The sequence below is a fragment of the Macrotis lagotis genome, chromosome 4, assembly GCF_037893015.1.
Source record: "Macrotis lagotis isolate mMagLag1 chromosome 4, bilby.v1.9.chrom.fasta, whole genome shotgun sequence".
Lineage (NCBI taxonomy): Eukaryota > Metazoa > Chordata > Mammalia > Peramelemorphia > Peramelidae > Macrotis > Macrotis lagotis.
In genome coordinates this window covers 200,810,734-200,835,778 of record NC_133661.1, presented here as the reverse complement: position 1 = coordinate 200,835,778, position 25,045 = coordinate 200,810,734, and the positions used below count along the sequence as shown (strand labels likewise).

General features: G+C 39.5%; 1 protein-coding gene and 1 non-coding gene across 3 annotated transcripts in view; one reads left to right on the top strand and one right to left on the bottom strand.

Annotated features, from left to right (window-relative positions):
- KNL1 (kinetochore scaffold 1) overlaps positions 1-24,301 on the bottom strand; it is a 109,583-nt gene extending 85,282 nt beyond the window's left edge. The window contains exons 1-3 of one of the 2 annotated variants that reach the window (XM_074235109.1): positions 24,235-24,301; positions 1,328-1,398; positions 838-877 (exon numbers count right to left, since the gene is read on the bottom strand). In XM_074235109.1, the coding sequence (XP_074091210.1) occupies positions 838-877; positions 1,328-1,362 (75 nt within the window). In that variant the 5' untranslated portion in view covers positions 1,363-1,398; positions 24,235-24,301. The remainder of the gene's footprint in view (positions 1-837; positions 878-1,327; positions 1,399-24,234) is intronic. The other variant, XM_074235110.1, reaches the window with a different exon arrangement.
- Positions 24,302-24,797: 496 nt separating this feature from the next.
- On the top strand, positions 24,798-24,879 carry TRNAS-GCU (transfer RNA serine (anticodon GCU)). Its single transcript has one exon. It is a non-coding gene; the product is annotated as a tRNA-Ser (tRNA).
- The last annotated feature ends 166 nt before the right edge of the window (positions 24,880-25,045 follow it).

Genomic DNA, 25,045 nt, shown 5'->3' with positions numbered 1-25,045 from the left:
ACATGTGTTATTTTTTTATCTCATTAGATACAATAATCCATGGGGCAGCTAGGTGGCACAATGGATAGAGCATCGGCCCTGGAGTCAGGAGGCCCTGAGTTCAAATATGACCTCAGACACTTAATAATTACCTAGCTGTGTGACCTTGGGTAAATCACTCTTAACCCCATTGCTTTAAATAAATAAAAAAATTTTTAAAAAGGAAAAAAAGACACAACAATCCTATAATATAGGTGTCATTATCATTTTCATTTTCCAGATGAAGAAACTGACTTTGAGAAAGGTAAAGTAATTTGCTCAGACAGAAACTATCTATTTTGAACTCAGGTGTCTGCCTAACTCCAAGTCCTATACTCTCTCCACTGATCATTTAACTGCCTTATAAATAGAATATTGCATAAGTAATTATGATTATCAAGAATTAAGAGAAGTACAGCAGATGCAAAAGAGTTGTTATATAAGACACATGATTTTAATGATGTAAATGAAAAAAACATAAAACAAAAAAAACTGAATGTTGCGTAATTATAATGCCCAAATTTAGCATGGGAAACTAAAAAAGGACACTAGAATAGCAAAAGTGAGTATGAAATTTGCATAGACTATCAGATAAGTCCAATGTGGTGTTTATTTTTAGTGAATTGTTTTTTCTTTTTCTTTTAAGTTTTTGTTACAAGGGACATTTATTGGGTTGGAGATGGGGCTGGAATATATTCAGAAAAAAAAGTGATTTAAAATCAAATGATATCAATAAAACTAAGATTAATTTTTTTTAAGTCTATAGGTTATGTACAGTGTTGAAAAACCAGGGAAATGATTGAAGCTGGTTTTACTTACTGAAGAATGCCGCCTTTGGCCAACCTGTTCCTTATGGTTACTGGAAGAGGAAAAATAAAAGAAATATTCATTGCATATATTTGTAATAAGGGACTGTTTTCAACATGTGATAGCACTGCATCTATAGTATGTTTCTAAACTGATCAGCATTACTTTAAAATTAAGAAAGTTTAGCAGCACTTAACACCCTCACTAGAACCTCACTATTCTATGAAATTTATACCAAGAATTTATGAGATCAAATTCATAAAATACATACTGTTTCCCAAGACAATGTAATAACATAATATATTTTGATCAGGCAAGTCTATACATAAAATACTACAGCATTAAAAAAAGGTTGTGATTTCATGATTTTTTCTTTCTTGCCTCTAAAATTGAAAGAAAAAAAGATTCCAAAAGTAACAGTCCTAACTAATTTAAAAAAACATCTATTTCTAGAAAAAAAGTGATAAAAGTAACTATCATATTTTCAGATAAGCGAACTTACTTTTCTTCACCAGGTTCTGAGCAAAACCCATCCATTTTTGAAGAGTTACCTTTCAGGTTAACAGGTTTGCCCTGTACAAAAATAAACAGAGAGGAAGAAGAGAAAAGATGATAAAGAAACACATTAAGGACATAACTATAAACTATAATTCAAGGTAATATATGAAGAAATATAAGAATAGAAAAACCTAAAGAGAAGGTCTATGTTAAAGACAATAATCTTAACACACTAATATGCTGTCTGATTGGTAATAATGATTTCAAGTAGTAGAGTTTATGGCATCAAGAACCAACTCAAATAATATCATTTCCATAAAGCCCTTACTGATTCTCCATTCTCACTCAAAGCTGATATTTTCTGTTACTGAATTATTACCACTTATGAATTTACCTCGGTCTAATTTGTATTATATTTATTTGTGAGGATGTCTTATCTCTTCTTATTAGACTGTAAGCTGGTTGAGGACAAGTACATTGTATTTCAAGTTCATATTCCCAATAAATAGCCCAGGACAACATACATCCTTTATAAACTTTTACTGAATGAACTGAATGAATCCCTTAGGAAATTTCTTAAAATTTCAAATAAAGTTGATTATCACTCCAACTGAGATGAAAAGAACTTTATTGGCTCAAGATGAAAAATTTAGCCTAATATGAAGGATTATTGTTTGGGTTATAAAACAATTCAATGAAGAACATGACCTAGATGTATCATTTTCTTAAAGCAGAACATACTATACTATCTAGAGCTTTTTTTTCCTATACCACATTAGACATTCTTCTTATAACAATAGGCTAATACTGAATAAACAGATTTTCAGACAGCTAGTGTTTTTGCTTTTTTTAAGCAAAAAGAAAAATAGAGAGGCAAAAGATACAATCTTACTATATACAGTATCATCATCATCAACAGGAAATCAAATCTGAGCAATCTAACACAAAGAACTCAATCTCTAAACTGGAATGGAATTCTGCTCATTTTCATATTTCCATTTCAATGGATTCAATTAGATGGTAATGTAGCATATAAACTCAAATTATGACAATAATATATATCGAGGAATGTATATTAAATTAAAATGATTACTTCCTAGAATCTAAACAAATGAACAAAAAACTTTATGTGAAAACTATTTAATAATTTCATGATGATTGTTATCCTGAAGTATTGCCATCATAATTATGTGAATCAGTTCATTCAATGACCATTTTCAGTGAGAAGGAAAAGAGGAGTGCTAATTCCCTTGCCTTGGTTAGAAGATGGTGGCATTGTTCTTCCTTTGTTTTCAAAAAGGATGGAGACCACAAGTGTAAAATGCTTCTTTTATGAGATCTGATAGCTATGTTATTCGAGTTTTGTTCAAATTCCCCTTATTACAAAAGAAGAGTGAGCTCACTAAATGGGATGTATTGCACCAATGATTGTTATTTTAAAAAAAATTATAAGTGAAAGCTATTTTTAAAATAGAGGCAAAAATTGATTAATACCTTCTATTATAGATTTGTAGAAGGTTACAGAGATAGTCAATATATTGATCTCAGAAAGTACCTTAGCAGTTGTTATTTTAAAAAATTATATTTCCAATATAGGTTTATTTTCTTATGATTTGCTCTTATTAAGGGACAGAAAAATTTGGTTTGTGTTAAAGTATTACTGTCACAATTTTAATACTATTTATTTCTATGATAAATTTTCTTATGTATCTTCCCAGCTCAATTCCTTCATTCCCTACCACTCCAATTCAGTGTCAACTTTTCCTACCATGTTGCCAAAAATTTCCAGATTAGGGAGAAAAGCTTAAAAAAATCATCCTTCTGATTACTTTTCAACATCATTTGCCAGATACTTTCTCCCATGTTTTTAACTATGGAGCACCAAGCACAACTTGGAAGATCAGCAGGGAGACCTCTGCCAGAGTGAGTGCAAAGCCCAGGCCCTAAGTGCAGTTGCATCACTCAGTGGAAGCCCAGATCCAGGAAATGGAAGTAAGCCTGTGGAGTTGCCCAGTAAGAGCTTCCAGGCAGCTGTGCCCTGAGTGCTCAGCCCACAGAGGGTAAGGGATAGGAGGGAGACTGCTAAGGTCTGTCCTTTGTCCTTGGAATAGGACTCTGACCACATTCAGACCCTGGTCGCAGTCTAGGCCTGCCATAGAGCAAGGACCCCCCTCCCTCCTCTCCCCACAGCCCCATGGCAGAGGGGTGAGTTTGTGATCATTCATAGACCAAGAGAGCAGTCAGAGCCTCACACACTGAGTATTTGTGGGGGTATCACAAAAATACTTAAAAGCTCAAGAATCACCCCAAAATCGGGCACAGACTAGGGAAATGAGTAAATAGGGGAAAAAAAAAGGAACTTGACCATAGACAATTACTTTGGTCCCAAGGAGTACCAAAATACTCAATCTGAAGATAAGAAAGTCCAAGCTTCTGCATCTAAAGACTCCAAGAAAAATAGAAGTTGGGCTCAGGTGATGACAGAGCTCAAAAAAAGATTTTGAAAATCAAGTAAGGTAGATAGAAGAAAAATTGGGAAAAGAAATAGAGATGCAAGGAAAAAACCATGAAAACAAAGGAAGCAGCTTAGTCAAGGAGATCCAAAAAAATGCTGAAGAAAATAACATGTTAAAAATCAGCTTAGGTCAAATGGATAGAACAATTCAAAAAGTTATTGGGGGGGGGGGCTAGGTGGCACAGTGGATAAAGCACTGGCCCTGGATTCAAATCCAGTCTCAGACACTTAATAATTACCTAGCTGTGTGGCCTTGGGCAAGCCACTTAACCTCATTTGCCTTGCAAAAACCTAAAAAAAAAAAGTTATTGAAGAGAAGAATGCTTTTAAAAAGCAGAATTGGTCAGATGGAAAAGGAGATAAGAAAGCTCTCTGAGGAAAATAAATCCTTCTGATGTAGAATGGAGCTAAAGGAAGATCATGACTTTGCAAGAAATCAAGACACAATAGTTCAACACCAAAAGAATGAAAAATTAGAAGAAAATTTGAAATATCTCATTGAATAAACAACTGCTTTGGAAAACAGATTCAGGAAGATAATTTAAAAATTATTGGGATACCTGAAAGTCATGATCAGGAAAAAGATTCTTGATCTCATTTTTAAAAAATTCCTAGGGGCGGCTAGGTGGTGCAGTAAATAGAGCACCAGCTTTGGAATCAGGAGTATTTGGGTTCAAATTTGACCTCAGACACTTAATAATTACCTAGCCATGTGGCCTTGGGCAAGCCACTTAACCCCATTGCGTTGGGAAAAAAAATCTAAAAAAAAAATTCCTACAGGAAAATTGTCCTGATATCCCAGAAGCAGAGGGTAAAATAAAAACTGAGAGAATTCAATGATCTCCCCCAGAAAGTGATCCAAAAAAAACAACCCCAGGAATATTATAGCCAAGTTCCAGAACTCACAAGTCAAAGAGAAAATATTACAAGCATCCAGAAGGACACAATTCAAATATCATGGGGCTGCAGTCAAGACCACACAGGACTTAGCAGCAACTACATTAAGGGCTCATAGGGCTTGGAATATAATATTCCAATAGACAAAAGAGCCTGGAATGTAACTGAGAATTAACTTCCCAGTAAACTGAACATCCTCTTCTAGGGGGAAATATGGACTTTCAATGAAACAGGAATTTCAAATATTCCTTTTGAAATGACCAGAGCTGAACAGAAAGTTTGACCTTCAAATACAGGACTGAGATGAAGCATAGAAAGTGGAGGAGAAGGGTAAAATTAGGAGGGACTTAATGACGATGAACTGCATGAATTCCTGCATGGAAAGATGATACTGATAATACTCACATGAACCTTCTCATTTAATAGAGCAGGTAGAAGGAGCTTTTATAGATGAAGCACAGGAGAGAGTTAAATTTGAAGATATATTGTAAAAATGGAATCCAATGGGTGAAAGGAACATGTACTGGGAGTAAGAGAAAGAAGATGTAGAATAGGCTAAGATATTTCAATATGGAATTGGAAGGGGGGGAAGGCAAGGGGGAATGAGGGAACCTTCATTCTCATCAGAAATGGCTCAGACAGGAAACTGCATACACACTCAATAGGGTATAGACATCTAAAGGAAAAGGAGAGAAGGGGGACAGGGGGAGAGGGGATGTGGGTGATAGAGAAAAGGGTAGATCATAGGAGAGGGTAGTCAGATATAACACATTTTCTTTTTTTACTTTTTGCATGGTGCTGGGATTGGGTGGCCTTTTCGGGGCCATGGGGCTGGGTGGTGGTTGCTGGGGCCCTGGGGTGGGATGTGGGCTTGGGGGCCTCATGGCCTCAGGGCTGGTGCTCTGTCTGCTTAACCACTTGGCTGCCCCACAGTACATTTTTGAAGAGGGACAGAATGAAAGGAGAGAAAATATATAAGAGATGGTAGTGGGAAGTTTTGGATGGAGGGAGTTACAATCAGCAACAGCAACTGTGGAAAAATATGGAAGTAACTTCTATGATGGACTTATGATAAAGAATGTGATCCAGATTGAGGAGAGGACAGAGCCAAGATAGCAACAAGAGAGCTGTCTTAGGCGCTCTCTCATAAAACTTATAAACTAAGGACTCTAAATTTTCAAGAGACAGAACCCACAGAAGGATCCAGTGAGGCAGTTTTCCTACTCAAGGTAACCCGGAAAAGAGCAGAAAGGCTCTGTACCCTGGGGTCAGAGGGGCTGCCCCCAGAGAGAAAGAACTTCAGCCTCCCGGAGGCAGCCCTAGGGTGCTGGGAGCCACGCACACAGCAGAGGGGGAGTTTCCTGAGCTACGTCCCAAGGAGCACCGGCACAACTTGGGGAAACAATGGGGGACCTCTGCCAGAGCGATCACATGAAGCCCAGCCATCAGGGCACACAGCAAGCAGTGTGGCCAAGACAGTCCATATCCAGGAAACAGAAGCAGGTGGAGCTGGTAAGCAGGAGCCCCCAGGGCATGAGCCATTGAACCTAGGGAGGGGAGTGAAGAGAGAGACTGCAGAGCTCTGTGTCCTCTGCCCAGGGAATAGGACTCTGGGGCTCTGACCACACTCAGATCCTGATTGCAGTCTAGCCCCCCACCCCAGAACAGCAGGGCCCCCCACCTCAGCCCCGTAGCAGAGGGGGACGCTTATGGTCATTCACAGACCAGGAGGGAGGACAGAGCCTAACACACAGAGACCCTTGTGGGAGTGTCCCAAAAGCTCAGGAAGCACCCCCAAAACAGGCTTAGGCTGGGAAAATGAGCAAGCAGAGAAAAAAAGAGGAACACCATTGAGAAATACTTTGCCTGTGAGCCCAAGAAGGATCAAAACACCCATTCTGAAGATGAGGAAGCACAAGCTCCTGCATCTAAAGTCCCCAAGAAAACAGAAATTGGGCTCAGGCTATGACAGAGCTCAAAAGAGACTTTGAAAACCAAATGAGAGGGGCGGCTAGGTGGCGCAGTGGATAGAGTACTGGCCCTGGAGTCAGGAGTACCTGAGTTCAAATCCGGCCTTAGACACTTAATAATTACCTAGCCGTGTGGCCTTGGGCAAGCCACTTAACTCCATTTGCCTTGCAAAAAAACTAAAAAAAAAAATCAATTGAGGGAGTAAGAAGAAAAACTGGGAAAAGAAATGAGAGAGATGCAGGAAAAACATGAAAATGAAATCAGCAGCTTAGTCAAGGAAATCCAAAAAAAATGCTGAAGCATGCTAAAAACCAGCTTAGGACAAATGGATAAAACAATTCAAAAAGTTATTGAGGAGAAGAATGCTTTAAAAAGCAGAATTGGCCAGATGGAAAAAGAGATAAGAAAGCTCTCTGAAGAAAACAAATCCCTCAAAGAATAGAACTCAGGGAGATTGCTGAATTTACGAGAAATCAGGACTCAATACTTCAAAACCAAAAGAATGAAAAATTAGAAGAAAATGTGAAACCTCTCATTGAAAAAACAACTGACATGGAAAACATATTTAGGAAAGATAATTAAAAAATTATTGGAATACCTGAAAGTCATGATCACAAAAAGACCACGTGAGTACACAGGCTATTCTAACAGCCATGACACAAATCATCCCAAGTAAACTGCCACCTGGACAGTCTCAGGAGTTGGCATGCCGCCCTGAGAGATAAGGTGAGCCGGAGTCCTTGGGAGCTGGACATTCCGCCCCACTGACCAAGGGCATTAGATACAGCTGTGCCTTATCATCTCCTCCCTAACATAACCCCCCATCCTGTAATGCAAGACGCTGCCCATATACCCTGCTGTCATCTCTCCAATTACCTCATTATTCTTTGTTCTACCCTGGAAGACCTAACAGTATATATGTAATAGCTAAGCAATAATAAAATTGAGCTGGAGGCATAAGGCAGTAGTGGCTTGACTCCTTATTCTCAGCTCCCCTTCTCAAGGGAGGTCGCCGCTGTGGGCCCAAAGGAAGCAAGCCACAACAAGACCCTTGACATCATTTTCAAAGAATTACTACAGGAAAATTGCCCTGATATCCTAGAAGCAGAGGGCAAAAATAGAAATGGAGAGAATCCACCGATGCCCCTGAGAAAGAGACCCCAAAAAACCAACCCCCAGGAATATTATAGCCAAGTTCCAGAACTCCCAAGTCAAAGTGAAAATATTACTAGCAGCCAGAAGGACACAATTTAAATACCATGGAATAAGGATCTCACAGGACTTGGCAGCAACTACATTAAAAGCTCGTAGGGCTTGGAATATAATATACCGGAAGGCAAAAGAGCTTAGAATGCAACCGAGAATCAACTACCCAGCAAGGCTGAATGTCCTCTTCCAGGGAAAAAGATGGACTTTCAATGAACCAGGGGAATTTCATATGTTGTTGTTGGAATGGCCAGAGCTGAACAGAAGGTTTGATCTTCAGATACAGGACTCAGGTGAAGTATAGAGAGTGGAAGAGAAGGGGAAAATATGAGGGACTTAATGATGATGAACTGCATGTATTCCTGCATAGAAAAATGACACTGATAATACTCAGATGAACCTTCTCAATTAACAGAGCACATAGAAGGAGATTCCATAGATGAAGCACAGAGAAAGCTGAATTTGAAGATAAAATATGGTGTAAAAATGGGAGTCAATAGAAAAAAGGGAAATGTAATGGGAGACAGAAAAAGGAGACGAGAAATAGGCCAAGATAGTTCATATAATAAGATTTTTCTTTATTACAATGAGCTATTGCAATGATATGGAAGGGGGGAAGCAAGGGGGAATGAGGGAATCTTCACTCTCATCAGAGGTGGCTAGGAGAAGAAACAGCATATATACTCAATGGGGTATAGGCATCTGTAGTAAGGGGGGGGGACAGGGGGAAGAGGCGTGATGTGAATGATGGAGGAGAGGATGGACCATGGGGGGAGAGTGGTTAGATATAACATATTTTTTTTTTTTACTTCTTGCAAGGGGCTGGGATTGGATGGCCTTTCCAGGACCATAGGGCCAGGTGGATGCTGGGTAAGGGGTGGTATGGGGCCTCGGGCCTCTTGGCCCCAGGACCAGGGATCTGTCTGCTGGGCCATTCAACTACCCTACAGCAGAGTCAGGGTGAAAGGAGAGAGAAAATATAGTACATGGTAGTGGAGAAATACGAAGGGAGGGGGATGCGATCAGCAATGGCAACAGTAGAAAAATATGGAAGTAACTTTTGTGATGGACTTATAAAGAATGTGATCCACCCACGACAGAATTGGTGGTGTTGGAACACAGACCGAAGCACATTTTTTATTATTATTATTTGGGGGGGGGGGCAAATGGGGCTGGGTGGCCTGCCAGGGCCGCATAGCAGAGTGATCCTTGGGTGTCTGAGGCCAGATTTGGACCTGGGTGCTCCTGGATCAAGGGACAGTGCTCTGTCTGCCACCCGGCTGCCCCTACTATTATTACTATTTTATTTTATTTTATTTTGGGTCTTTCTTTTTTTAATTTGGTTTTTGCAGGGCAGTGGGATTGGGTGGCTTGCATGTCACACAGCTGTGTGATTGTTGGGTGTACGGGGCTGGATATGGGCTCAGGTGCTCCTGGCTGCAGGGCTGGGGCTTCGTCCACTGTGCCACCTGGCCATACCTACAATTATTACTATTATTTTTTTAATTTTAATTTTAATTTTTTTTCTTTCCCCTCTATCGCTCAAGTGAGTCTATAGTTTTTTGGGGGAGGGAGTATTTTGTTTACTCTTAAACAAGAATATTTTATTAACGTATTAAAAAAATATTATTTGAGGGGCAGCTAAGTGGCACAGTGGATAAAGCACAGGTCCTGGAGTCAGGAGTACCTGGGTTCAAATCCGGCCTCAGACACTTAATAATTACCTAGCTGTGTAGCCTTGGGCAAGCCACTTAATCCCATTTGCCTTGTAAAAAAAGTAAAAAAAAAAAACCCCCCAAACCCCATTATTTGTACAAAATGAGAATAAATATTAAATTTTAAAAAAAGGGGAAAAAAAGAATGTGATCCACCCAAGACAGAGTTGATGGTATCAGAACACAGACTGAAACATCTTTTTCTCTTTCTTTTACTTTATTTCTCAGGTTTTATATTTTTTATGGGGGAGGGGATAGTATGTTTAGTCTTAAAACAAGAATATTTTAGTAATGTGTAAATAAAAAATAAAATCTTTAAATAAATAAGACACATGCTAATTATGAAAAAAAAAATAAAGTAGGACTTCCAGCCAAGATGGCGGAGAGAAGACAGGCACAGTTCTAAAATCTCTTGATCTTTCCCCATCTATCATATGAAACAAACCTCTTAACAGAAATCCAACCCACAAATCCCAGAAAGAAAAGCCAGGAGAAAGAACATCTACCTCTGGATTTGTCTTCTGCAGCAGCTTTGGGTGAGTTCCGGCAGGCAGAGGGAGGATCAGTTCCCCCCCCTCCATCACCCAGATTAGCAGCTGAATTGGAGCCAGGGAGTCTGAGGGCCCAAAAGATAGACCTGCTGGATCAGGGGTGGGGCTAGACTGGGGGGGCTTGAGTCAACTAGGGAGCAGAGTTGCTGCAGGAGAGCTGTGGACACCATCCCTGGGCTCCTCAGGTCTGAGGAACTCTCTGAGTCCATGCCTCCATTGCAGTTGAGGCCTCTTCCAGAACAAATAATAGCAGACTACTTCTGCCTCAGGCACAGGTGTGTAAGCAGAAGAACCAGCCCGGCTGACAATATGGAAAAGGTTGACCTCACCCCAGGATAAAGCCCACCATTGATTGAAGGCAAAAGAATTCAATAGCTCCAACTCCTCCCTTCAAGCTAAGGGAGAAGGCCTCAATCAAGGTCATGGACACTACAGAGAAAGCAACCAGCACCTCCTACTGGCCAGCCAGAGAAATTGTACTCAGTGAGTAAAGCCTCTAGTGATCCCAATACCAAATCCCTGTGAACCAGCCCCTCCCCAACTCAAGGGCTTAGGAAAATGAAGAAGGGTCAGCGGAAAGGTGAATCCATAGAAAAATTCTTGGAAGGAAAAGACCCTAACTCAGAGAGAGACCTAGAACCTCTGAGGAGAATATGATCTGATTTCCAGTACAGAAAGACTCCCTTGAAGAATTAAGGAAGGAGTTTAAAAATCAATTGGAAAATTTGGGAAAAGAAACCCAAGAGAAGATTAATACCTTGCAACAAGAAAACTAATCCTTAGAAAATACAATTGGACAAACACAAAACGAGACTAAATCTCTCAGATCCTCAATTGGGCAAATGCTAAAAAGAAAATAATTCTCTCAAAACCTCAAATGGTCAAATGGAAAGCTCTTTCAAAAGTATAATTGACCAATTGGAAAAGGAATTGCAAAAGGAAAAGAATGGATTCTGCAGAAACTAATGACTTCATGAGACAGCAAGAACCTGTCAAACAAAATCAAAAAATAGAAAAAAATAAAAGAAAATATAAAATACCTCATCAGCAAAACCACTGACCTCGAAAATAGGTCAAGAAGGGGCAACCTGAAAATTATTGGACTTCCTGAAAATACTGAAGAGAAAAAAATGCCTGGACTTAATATTACAGGATTTAGTGATGGAAAATTGCCCTGATGGAACCAGATGTCAAAGTAATTACTGAAAGAATACATCCATCCCCTGCAGAAAATGATCCTAAAATGATAACACCATGGAATGTTGTGGCCAAATTCCAAAACTATCAGATAAAAGAGAAAATCCTGTAAGCAGCTAGAAAGAAAGAATTTAAATATCAAGGAGCCACAGTAAGGATTACACAGGACCTGGCTGCATCAACTTTAAGGGATCAAAGGGCCTGGAACAAGATATTTAGAAGAGCAAGGGAGCTTGGAATGCAGCCAAGAATCCACTATCCTGTAAAACTGAGCCTTCTCCTCCAGGGAAAAAGATGGACACTTAACAAAATGGAAGAATTCCAAAAATTTCTGATGAAAAGACCAGAGCTAAATAGACATCAAACAGGAGGTTCAAGAGACACATGAAAAGGTAAAATAAAGGGGGGGGGGCAATAAAAGTAAAAGAAAAAAACATGCTATCCAACAAGTTGAAATCGACTATATCCCAGCATGGGGAAAAAGATTCTCATAAATCTTGAGAACTGTAACCCTAACAGAGAGAATATACCTAGCCAGAAGTGATGGACATTCATGACCTATCCATGAGACTGCTATCTAAAGAGATGTAATTGGCTTTAACCCCACTTGGGAGAAAGACTAATAATTCTCAGGAATTTTAACTCTATTAGATAGAATATACTTAGCTAGAAGTGACAGATACTCAGAATTTTCTATGACTCAGATAGAATGATTTTTTAAAAATACTACCTCCTTAAAAAGGGGGACAGGAAGGAGACAGGAGGAGGGAGGGGATTGATTGAATGGGGTAAATCTCATTACATTAAGAGGTACAAAATACCTATGGTAATAGAGGGGAAGAAGGGAGATGAGACACACCTGAATGTTCTTCTCATCAGACTTGGCTTAAAGTCAACTTACACATACTCAGTTAACTTATAAAACATCTAACCTTTCAAGTATTAAAAGGGGAAAAGGGGAGTAGGGAACAAAGAAAGGGAGGGGGAGGGGGGAAAAGGGGAACTAACAAAAGGAGGGGAAGGGGAAAAGGGAAAGGGGAAAGAAAGGGGAGGGAGTGATATAGGAGGGCAAACACACTGAAGGGGGTGGTATCCAGAAACAAAATACTGGGGAATACGGATAAAGGGAGGGGAAGCCGGGTAAAAATACAAACAGAGGGAAGATAGCATGGAGGGCAATAAAGAATAAATTATCATAACTTTGAATGTGAATAGCATGAACTCTCCCTTAAAATGTAAATGAACAGCAGAGTGGATTAAAAACCAGAACCCTACAATATGATTTCTCTCAACACACTCAATTTGGATCAATGTACAACATGGGGAAAAAAAATAAAGACTGATAGATTGATTTTTTGGGGGGGAGGTAAGATTGGAAGAAAAATTGTAAAACTCAAATAAAATCATAAAAAAAAAGAAACCAGAAGGAGTGGGAATTCAGGGAAGCCTGGAAGGACTTGCATGAACTGATGCTGAGAGAGATGAGTAGAACCAGAGGAACACTGTTCACCCTAACAACAACATGGGAATGATGATCAACCTTAATGGACTTGCTCATTTCATCAGTGCAACCATCAGGAACAATTTTGGGGTATCTGAGATGGAGAATACCAACTGTATCCAGAGAAAGAATTGTGGAGTTTGAACAGAGACCAAAAACTATCACCTTTCATTTAAAAAAAGAAAAACTGTTATCTTATTATGTAATTTTGCTATCTCTTTTATTTAATTTTTCCTTCCTTAATTAAGGATATGATTTCACAGTCAACTTATATCAATGTATACCATGGAAACAATATAAAGACTAGCAAACTGCCTTCTGTGGGGGTGGGGTGGGGAGAGGGAGGTAAGGTTAGGGGAAAATTGTAAAATTCAAAATAAATAAAATCTTTCTAAAAAATTAAAAAAAATAAAGTAAAATAAAACTGGAAAAAACCTCAGAGGCAACCTAGCATGCAAATTCTGGTCTCCCTCCAGTCTTGATCAATCCATTCAACCACAAACTATAAGCTATGCTTGAATTCGCTGTTCTCTTGTCCTACTGCCAGTCATACCTTGCCAATTCTCAAATCTGGATAACCTTACATTTGGCCTCTGTTGCTACTTACATGCTTCTGAACATTACTGAAAAAAGTAACACATTTGTACTAAACTATTAGTTTATTATCCAATCTCAACCTGAGCCATTTGTGATGGCTCAGAGTTAAGTGTAAATAGCAATTGTTCCTATTTGGGCAGGAAGCCCTGAGCCCTCTTCTCCCTCCCAGACTAATTTTTTTTTTCCTTTTTAGTTATGTAAAAGATGCCATTCTTTACCATATTTGTTAGCTAGCCTTAATCACTGAATGGGTGCTGCCTCAGTCAAATTGAGATCTGGAAAAAAGACAAAATTAAAAGTTAAAAAGGCAAAGGTCTTCCATTGCATTCAGGGCCACCCTCCAGTTGTCCTGATCTTTATTGTCATGGAAAATTCCACAAGCTCTGTCAAGTGTCTCAGAGCACTGAGATTCCTGTTCAGAGTCAGTGAGAGAATCTCATATATGGAACTATCTCTCAGTCAAAAGGAGTCAAAAGACCTTTATTAATGCTTAGAAAATAAGCAGAGTCAAAAAGCAGAACAATTATTGACTGCGCAAGGAAGGGGATGTCAGTCAGGTACCCACAGACTTGAGGATTTTCCATTTGTGAAGTTATCAAAGTTGGAATTTGAGGAAAGGGAGGAGGGAAATCAAGGAGGCTCTGACCATGGTCTTCTCAAGCTTGGGTATCATTGATAAGGGAGATGGTACTTTCCTAGGCAGAGGTTCAACTTGTACCCATGCCTGAATCCACAATTCTCCCCCTTAGGTCACCCTTTCCTCTCCTGAGTTACAGATGGGTAAGTTATCTATAATAAGGAGGCAGTTTCTCATGGGTGAAAGAAAAGCATTTTCTATAGTCCAGGGCTGTCCAAAATGGACATTATACAGCCCCCTGAGGTTTACTACATACTTTAGGAAATGAAACCAAGCTACCACAGAGCTTTTATTAAAATGGTAAGTCAAAATATATTGTCTTTTGTTTCAAAAAAAACTTTTAAAAGTAAAACTTTTCTTCACAAGGTCAGTATGGCTAAGGCACCAGGTTTAACAGTTTACTTTTGGAAAGGCACAGAATTTTAACTATGTAATATCTGCAACACAGTCTAAGTTAAGCACTTATATTATTGCAGTTAACACCAACAATATCTTGCCACTGGACCCAGATGGTTCTGGAAAAATGAGGCTGGTGATTTTGCATAGCCCTCCCCCACTTAAATACAATTTACCTGAAAGCCATGTAATCAATCACCTTACTGATATCATAGTCCTCTTTGAGAAGGACAAACAACCAGGCCCCAAGATAATCTTTTTTTTCCCATTCTTGCTTAATCTCCATCACATTCTTCACAGTAGGTTTTTAAAATATTTTTCACTCCTTAGGACTCCTATGTAGTTACACTAGCTCCAGTCTCTCATCAGAGGACCTCGTTTACTACCATTTGCAAACTCTCTTCTCCAAACTCAAAACACATTTTCATCATCCCCATTCTCTCTTCTTTGCTCCAATCTCTAATGTAGAATTGGGTCAACTCCAATGCCATTTCTATTGGCAGCTCTTGAACCCATATTCTCTTATCTCATCCAGTATAGACCATAAAATGTGGATCATTTCCTCTCATTTTCAGTATCTCTTTATCCATCCCTGCACTCCCCTCCAGCAATCAACATATCCATGTCACCCCTATCCTTAAACAATTTTTATCTGTTCCTTTCTTCCCAACCTTTATCTTTTCTCCCTTTCACAGTCAAACTCTTGAGTTATCTACATTCTTTACATTTCCTCACCTTCCACTCATTTCACAATACTTTGCAATTTGTCTTCTAAGTATATCACTAAGACTTCAACTCTTCAAGATTAACAATAATCTTTTATCTACTAAATCTAATGACTTTTTTAAGAATCCTCATTCTTTTACATCTTGCAGTTTTTCAACCATGTTAACCATTCCCAGGTACTCTTTTTGTCCTTGGCTTCCATGACACTATCTTTATTCTTCTGTATCTGTTTAACTCCTTCTCAGTCACTTTTTGGAAGACTATTATCCTGCTTCAAACCAAAAAAGCTTGATTATCTCCAACATAAGGTCTCCTTTCCTTCAGTCCTTTTTCAATCCTTCTTTCCACCACAGAAGTCACCTTCCCCTCCTTGCTAGCCCCTGATTAGACCCATTATTATCACTTATTCCTCTGTATTTCCCAATTTCTCCTTCCCCCTTCTTTTTATGTACTCTTTCAGGCCATAGTTCCACAAAATAAGTATTTATCTCTAGGCAGGGTTCTAACCATAATAAGCGCTTTGTTTACTTCATTGTCACCTCTCCCAGAGTTCTTCCTTCACCTGTCTACTTGTGTTCCTGTAAAGAGAAACCTCTTTTTGGCCCTTCATTGTCAATCTATTACTGTCCTTGCCGGATGGATATATTCATTCCTCCTGCATTTCTGAATTTTGGGGTGATCAAAAGAAAAATAATTTCTTCAGTTTTGGTTGTTTTTCTAAAAATGTTACAAAACATCTTTTTTTTGATCCTGTGTGTTTAGGCTAGGTCACTCTGGTCTGCATCCTGATTTCTATTATTCCACTCCTTCTTCCTTTTTCTAGTGGGGATGAATAGTTTTATGTAATCTGAATGTTTTTGCCTTTGTATTTGAAAGTCTTTCTCCTGAAGGCTAGCAGGAACTTGTTTCTGTTTGTTTTTTTGTTTTTTAGGTTTTTGCAAGGCAAATGGGGTTAAGTGGCTTGCCCAAGGCCACACAGCTAGGTAATTATTAAGTGTCTGAGACCAGATTTGAACCCAGGTACTCCTGACGCCAGGGACGGTGCTTTATCCACTGCTGCTTTATCTACTGCGCCACCTAGCCGTCCCAGGGACTTGTTTCTAAACTGAATGTCTAACTACTAGTTTGCTGCCTTAGTTAAAGGTGATTTGTCAATTCTTTTTATTAAAATTTAATTTTCTACATTTAGAAGTCCTGGGCAGTTCTATTATTCCCCTCATTATGGTGTCAAGATTTTTTATCCTGTCATCTTTTTCTGGGAGATCTATAATGCTTAGTTTATCTCTTCACATCATTGATTCAAGTTAGTACATTTTGCTTGCATAGTGAAATTTTCTTTTATTGTTGTTTGCTTCTCTTCTGGAGTATTCTTCAGTTCTGCATGTTTACATTCCTAATCTATTTTTTCTTTTATTTCTTTGGTAAGGCTTGCCATTACAGATTCAAGTTGTTTTAGTCTGTTCATTATTTTTTGTTGTATAGGATATAAATCTACATATTTATCATTTCTCTTTTAAACCACTCAGAAACTTTTGTGGTTCTATAGTCTCCTCAAATTCCACGGGTCCCTATGTCATCAAAGTGAGATCACTTTCCTTTGTTTTAGAGTATTTATTCATAGATGCCTGAACTTATTTACTAGATCTGGAGGCATATTTCTTTCTGGTGTTACTGTTTTTTTATTGCTGAAAATTCAGGATTTTATTTTTCCTGGAATCTTTGGTAATTTTAGTCCCATCTCCCCCCACACACACCTTATTTTTTGTTTGTTTTTTAGCAAGACAATGGAGTTAAGTGACTAGCCCAAGATCACACAGCTAGGTAATTATTAGGTATCTGAGGTCACATTTGAACTCAGGCCTCCTGACTCCAGGGCCGGTGCTCTATCCACTGCACCACCTAGCTGGCCCTCACCTTATTTTTTTTATTACTCACTTCCTGACTCCCTCCTCTCTGATTTCAGTTTCCTTAGGAGCTATAACTCACTCTCCTTCCATGAGAGCATGTCATGTTCACCAGCCCAGGTCTCTGTTACGAGTGTCTTTTAGGTGGTCAAAACTAGCACCAGTTGATTCTAGTTATATTATTCCCTTAGGTTTAGCTCTCCACATACATGATGTCCTCTCCTGGTAATCTATCTCATTCTTGGGAGCGGCTAGGTGGCACAGTGGATAGAGCACCGGCCCTGGAATCAGGAGTACCTGAGTTCAACTCAGACCTCAGACACTTAGTAATTACCTAGCTGTGTAGCCTTGGGCAAGACACTTAACCCCATTGCCTTGCAAAAACTAAAAAAAAAAAACAAACAAAAAAACAAAACACAACAACAGCAACTATCTCATTCTCTTTGTTTTTGAGTTCTATGACCTGGGACCACCAGTTCAGAACCTGCTTTCCTTGGAATCTGCAGAACCTGCTATGCCAGCAACAGTATTTCTAGCCCCTGGCAGGCTTTTACTCTAAAAGGGCTGTGGCCAAGTGAACTATTAAGACCTGACCAGAATACCACTACTAGGTCTGTATCCCGAAGAGATCATTAAAAAAAGGGAAAAGAACCCATATGTACAAAAATACCTATGGTACCCTTTTTGTGATCGTAAAGAATTGAACATCGAGGGAATGTTCATCAATTGGAAAAGGTTGAATAAATTGTGGTATGTGAATGTTATGGAATACTATTATGCTAAAAGAAATGATGAACAGGTAGATTTTTGAAAAACCTGGAACTTAACATGAACTGATGCTGAGTGAAGTGAGCAGAAACCAGGAGAATATTGTACAGAGTAGCAGCTACACTGTATAATGATAGACAATATGAATATATAAATATAATATAACTATGATTAGCTTAGCACTTCTCAGCAATATAGTGATCAAAGATAATTCTCAAAGACTTGTGATGGAAAAAAATCTCATCTATGTTCAGTGAAAGAATTATGGAATCTGAATGCAGAATAAGCATTCTATTTTCATATTTTTTGTTTCATGTTTTTTCTTTCTTGTGATTTTTCCCTTTTGTTCTGATTCTTCTTTCAAAACATTAGTAATATGGAAATATGTTTAACATGATTGTACATGTAATACCTGTAACAGATTACTTGTTGTCTTGGGGACAGGGGGAAGGAAGAGAGGGAGAAAAATTTGGAACTCAAAATTTTACAAAAATAAATGTTCACTGGTCCCCCACTCTATTTCTTAGCCAATACCAGTTTTGATGACTGATGCCTTATAATATAATTTTAGATTGGGTAGTGCTAAGCCACCTTCGTTTGCATTTTTTTTCATTAAGCTCCTGGCAATTCTTGACTTTTTATTTCTCCATATGAATTTACTTACAATTTTTTTCTAGCTCATTAAAGACTAGGTGTAAAAGCAGGAGAGGATTATAGTAATCTGCTGTTTGATAAACCCAAAGAGTCAGGCCACCAGGATAAAAACTCGCTCTTTGATAAAAACTGCTGGGATAATTGGAAGTTAGTATGGAAAAAACTTAGATTAGACCAACACCTCACATCCTTTACCAAGATAAGATCCAAATGGTTACAGAACATAGACATAAAAAACAATACTATAAGCAAATTAGAAGATCAAGGACTAGTCTACCTGTCAGATCTATGGAAAGGGGAACAGTTTAGGACTAAGGAAGAGTTGGAGAACATCACTAAGAACCAATTAGATGATTTCGATTACATTAAATTAAAAAGTTTTTGCACAGATAAAACAAAAAGCCATTCTCCAATTGACAAATGGTCAAAGGATATGCAAAGGCAATTTACAGATGAGGAGATCAAAGCAATCCATAGCCATATGAAAAAATGCTCTAAATCATTAATTATTAGAGAAATTCAAATTAAAGCTTCTCTGAGGTACCACCTCACACCTCTCAGATTGGCCAGTATGACCAGGAAGGATAATGATCATTGTTGGAAGGGATGTGGGAAATCTGGGACACTATTACACTGTTGGTGGAGCTGTGAACTCATCCAACCCTTCTGGAGAGCTACTTGGAACTATGCCCAAAGGGCAACAAAAATGTGCATACCCTTTGACCCAGCAATACCACTACTGGGTCTATACCCTGAAGAGATGAGGAAAAAGGGTAAAAACACCACTTGTACAAAAATATTCATAGCAGCCCTGTTTGTGGTGGCAAAGAATTGGAAATCCAGTAAATGTCCTTCAATTGGGGAATGGTTTAGCAAACTGTGGTATACGTATGTCATGGAACACTATTGTTCTATTAGAAACCAGGAGGGAAGGGATTTCAGGGAAACCTGGAGGGATTTGTATGAACTGATGCTGAGTGAGATGAGCAGAACCAGAAAAACCCTAACAGCAACATGGGAGTGATGTTCAACCTTGAAGGACTTGCTCATTCCATCAGCGCAACAATTGGGAACAATTTTTGGCTGTCTGCAGGGGAGAGTGCCATCTGTATCCAGATAAGGAGCTGTGGAGTTTGAACAAAGTACAAGGACTATTCCCTTTAATTCGGAAAAAAAAAACCCAGATGTCTTATGGTTTGATCTGGTTACCTCTGAGAATTCTGTTCTCTTTAAGGATATGATTTCTCTCTCATCACACCCAATTTGGATGGAGGTACAACATGGAAACAACGTAAAGACTGACGGAGTGCTATCTGTGGGGTGGGGGTGGGGGGAGGGAAGCAAGATTGGGGGAAAACTGTAAAACTCAAATAATATCTTTAATAAAAATTAAAAACTAGGAGCCTAAATAAATAAATAAATAAATGTTCAGGGGCGGCCAGGTGGTGCAGTGGATAGAGCACTGGCCCTGGAGTCAGGAGGACCTGAATTCAAATCTGGCCTCAGACACTTAATAATTACCTAGCTGTGTGGCCACTTTCCACTTAGCCCCTTGCTTTGCAAAAACCTAAAAAAATAAATGTTCAGAAATCAAAGCAATCTATAGTTATATGAAAAATTGCTCTAAATCATTACTGATTTAGAGAAATGCAAATTAAAGCATCTCTGAAGTACTATCTCACACCTCTCAAATTGGCCAATATGGCCAGAAAGGACAATGATCAATGTTGGAAAGGATGTGGGAAATCTGAGACACTAATACATTGTTGGTGGAGTTGTGAACTCATCCAACCTTCCTGGAGAGCAATTTGGAATTATGCCCAAAGGGCAATAAAAATGTGCATACCCTTTGATCCAGCAATACCACTACTGGGTCTGTACCCTGAAGAGATCATGGAAAAGGGTAAAAACTTCACTTTTACAAAAACATTCATATGGGGCGGCTAGGTGGCGCAATGAATAGAGCACCGGCCTTGGAGTCAGAAGTACCTGGGTTCAAATCTGACCTCAGACACTTGATAATTACCTAGCTGTGTGGCCTTGGGCAAACCACTTAATCCCATTGCCTTGAAAAATCTAAAAAAAAAAAAAAAAAAAAAAAAAACACAAACCATTCATAGCAGCCCTGTTTGTGGTAGCAAAGAGTTGGAAATTGAGTGAATGTCCATCAACTGGAAAATGGCTGAACAAATCATAGTTATGTATATTACAGAACGTATGTTTCAAATGTACGCTATGAACACTATTGTTCTATTAGAAACCAAGAGGGATGGGATTTCAGAGAAGCCCAAAAATATATGTATGAACTGATGCTGAGTGTGATGAGCAGAATCAGAAGAACATTATACACCCTAATAGCAATGTGGGCGTGATGAACAACCTTAAGGGACTTGCTCATTTCATCAGTGCAATAATCAGGGACAATTTTAGCATATCTGTGATGGAGAATACCATCTGTATCCAAAGAAAGAATTGTGTAGTTTAAACAAAGACCAAAGACTATCACCTTTAATTAAAAAAAAAAAGTTATCTTATGTATTAAGTAAGTTTGCTTTCTCTTCCAGTTTTTTTTTCCTTAAGGATATGATTTTTCTCTCAACACATCCAATTTTGATCAGTGTATAGCATGGAAACAATGTAAGAACTATCAGACTGCCTTCTGTGGGGGTGGGGGGGAGGAAAGTGAGATAGGAAAAAAAATTGTAAAAATTCAAAAGAAAAATTTTTAAATAAAAAAATAGAAAACAAAAAAATGTTGAAAACTAAAAAAAAATCATTTTTAAATAGCAAGAAGGGTGAGGATAGATGGCACAGTGAATAGAGCATTGCCTCTGGAGTTAGGAGGACCTGAGTTCAAATTCAGTCTCAGACACTTAATAATTACCTAGCTTCATGACCTTAGGCAAGTCATTTAACCAGATTGCCTTGCAAAAACTAAAAAAAAGAAAAAGAAAAGAAAAAGAAAAGAAAAAGAAAAAAAAAACTGAGTAGATTTTCTTATCCTAGTCAAGTGTATCTATGACACTAGAAAAAGGGAGAATAGAATGAGGACTAGGAGTGTGTTCTGATATAAGCTTGTCTCAGGTTCATGGTCCATCAGTCCATCCTGGCAACAAGTACATGGGAGAGGGTCAGGTAGGCGATGCAGTGGATAGAGCACCAGGCCTCCCACTTCAGTCACTATTTACTTTGCTGTGTGACCTTGGGCAAGTCACTTAACTTTTGCCTAGCAAATCAAACAAACAAAACACCAAATACATGGTACATGGGAGGAGGAGGAAGAGGGATGCTAATTAAGTTCAAGTTCTTTAAGCTTCATTTTCCTTGTTTTGGGGGAATTTTTTAAGTTTCTTTTGGATTCTGGAAACCCCAGACCAGGGAAACAGCTTAAGTCATTTTATCTTTAATGCATGATTTCAGTTTTGGAAAGACCTGAGAAATTTCAGGGATCAGAAAAAATCCTTGTTACTCACATGAGAGAAAATAGTGTATGGTAACTTCTCACTAGGTGCTCAAGTCATGTCTTTTGAATATAATAATTAAAACAATAAGGTTAAAATGGAGAGAGAAAACCGTCAAGAGTGAACAACAAACCTAGGATATAGCCCTCAAGTATTTATTCTTTTCCAAGTACACATACACACAATAGAAACATGCTTAAAAACAGCAGGCATGCACATCTAGTTGTTTTTCATTGGTATAGGAAATTTCTGGTAAGGAAACTCTATTATGCAGACCCTGTCTCCTCTTAAAATATTTGGAAGTTATCAAAGGTAAAGAGATTTGCCTGAGATCACAATGCCAGTTTATATCTAAGGCAGGACTTGAATCCAGGGTAAAAGCCACTTCCATTCACTATGCCAGGCAATCTCTCTTCAATGCAAATACATATTCAGAGTATTTCTATTGTCCAAAAGATCCAGATCTATTTGTAGTCTGTTGTTAATATGGATGGTATAAATATTATTACTGAAGAAACTGATAACAAAAAATTACAATATAAAATGACAAACTCGCATCAACTGTGCACACCTAACAGAAGAATGGTACTCAAAATATATCATCTTAATTTTATAGAATTATCACAAATATTAAGTCTTACTATATTATGGTACAACTACTGTTGCCCTCTTAACTGTGCCAGAATCAATAAAGAACCAGAATTTCTCATATTAGACTACATTGACCAATATGCTTTCAAGGTTGAGCTTTTTGACTGTCAATTTAAAAAAGCAATAAGCCAAAAACATTATCAAATCTTATGTACCCCCTTGCTATCTCAATTTATCTTACTTCCAGACTTTCCAACTATCTACAGGGTAAAGGAGGGGCATAGGCTAGACTATTTTATGGCTAAGTTTAGATCTACCAAAAACTTAGTTCTAACTAACCAAGCAACTTGATCAAACCTTCACATATTTCAAGAAAAATTTCAGAGGCCTTTTCATTGAGCTCATACCTTAACAACATTCCAAACAAGAATCCTTTCCAAATTACTGTAAACAGGGGGCAGTTAGGTGGTGCAGAATTTTTACAAAATGGGGTGGCTAGGTGGCGCAATGGATAGACACCGGCCCAGAGTCAGGAGGACCTGAATTCAAATTTGACCTCAGACTCTTAATTATTACCTAGATGTGTGGCCTTGGGCAAGCTACTTAACCCCATTGCCTTGAAAAAACTAAAAAAAAAAAAAAGTCCAAATTAGTATAAACAAATGTAAATCCAACACTGACTTTGAATCTCCACTGTCCAGAGAGAGATTAATTCCACTTTTAGATTGCTGTTATAAAGTTTTTCTTTACATCAATGCCAAAAATCTTGTCTTTACAATTTCAATCTGCTTACTCCTTGTTTTGTTTTCTGGAGATCAGAAAAACAAGGGGAAACCACCACACCTCTGGGGGCAGCTCCTTGCACTTCTGGTCAGTTCTAACAGTCAAGGCTTTTTTTCCTTACATTCCTTACAGCCTAAATCTGCCTCGACTACTTTTACCCATGCTACTTAAGCAGAAAACTTAAGCAGCTCAAATCCTTTAAAAAAAAAAAAAAAACCTGGGGTGGCTAGGTGGTGCAGTGGATAGAGCACCGGCCCTGGAGTCTGGAGTACCTGAGTTCAAATCCGGCCTCAGACACTTAATAATGACCTAGCTGTGTGGCCTTGGGCTAGCCACTTAACCCCATTTGCCTTGCAAAAACATGAAAAAAAATAAAAAAATAAATAAAAATGTGTCTCCCAGAATAGTATTGCCCAGTAGTACTCTCTTCAACCTGCACTATCAAGCATTTGCCTCTTCCCGTCCAACTGCACGCATTTAAGAAGCTTCATTCTACCCGGGTAGCGGTGTCAAGACAGTATAAATAAAGTAGGAGGTATGCAAAGTGGCTAAGAACAAGGTCTTCTGGGAGGGAGGGGACGAGCCGCCGCGTCCGGCGCCCCGGGCCTCAGTTTCCCCATCAGGCCGGGCACAGCGCGGGTTGGTTGGGATACTCCCCCAGATTCCTCCTCGGCTCTCCGGCTCGGCCCGGGCTCCAAGCGGCGCCGGCCTCGGGGCCCACCTGAGGCGAGGCGGCCGGGGCGGGCCCGGGGAGGTGACCGAGGAGGCGGCGCCGCCCTCCCGCGCTCCGCCCCAGGCAGCCCCCCCGGAACTCAAACCCCCCCGACCCTCAGGTGCCCACCTTGTCGACCTACTCATCGTCCGGGGGCCGCGGGGAAGGCTCGCGCGCGGGCTCGGTCTCGGCGGGCGCTCGCTCCGTGTGGCCATGCAGCTCCGCAGCCTTTTCAGCGCGACGGTTCAAATCTAACCGCCTCGCGCCGCGCAGGCGCACAAACCACGCCTGCGCGCCCGGAAGCGCCGCAACCTAGGCCCCGCCCAGCTGGCCCCCCTTCCCCCCCTCCCCGCCCCGGGCATTCAACCCGACCTTGCGTCCCCCTCCTCTTCCTATATAGCCTAGCGGCTCTTTTTTTTTTCTCATTCTCCCTTTCCGTCGCTTCTCATCTATTTTTCTCCTTCTTTTCTTAGTTCACTCTGATTACCCAGCATTCTCTCCTTCACGGGGTCCGTACAGTATGGCGGCGGCTACTCTCCTCGGATTCTTTTTTAAACGGGGTCGCTTGCGGGCTGTAATGAAGTGTTGAGGCCCTTTGTATTCCTCCGTACAGCATGGCGACTCCCGCAGCAGTGCGTCACCGCTCAGCTGCGTATATTCCCTATAGCTGCCAGGAAGCCGTAGAGTTCTGTGACGAGGTGGCCGAGTGGTTAAGGCGATGGACTGCTAATCCATTGTGCTCTGCACGCGTGGGTTCGAATCCCATCCTCGTCGACCGCAATTTTGCTTTAAATCTCTGCAAAGCAGAAAAATAAGACAATTTAACTTCCTGTTACAGTTTTGCCTCAAGTTTAAGTAAAAAAAAAAAGGTATCTGTCATACTTTAAACACAGGAAGATTAAAAAAAAGGTTATTTAGCTTTCCCATCGTCATCTTGTTG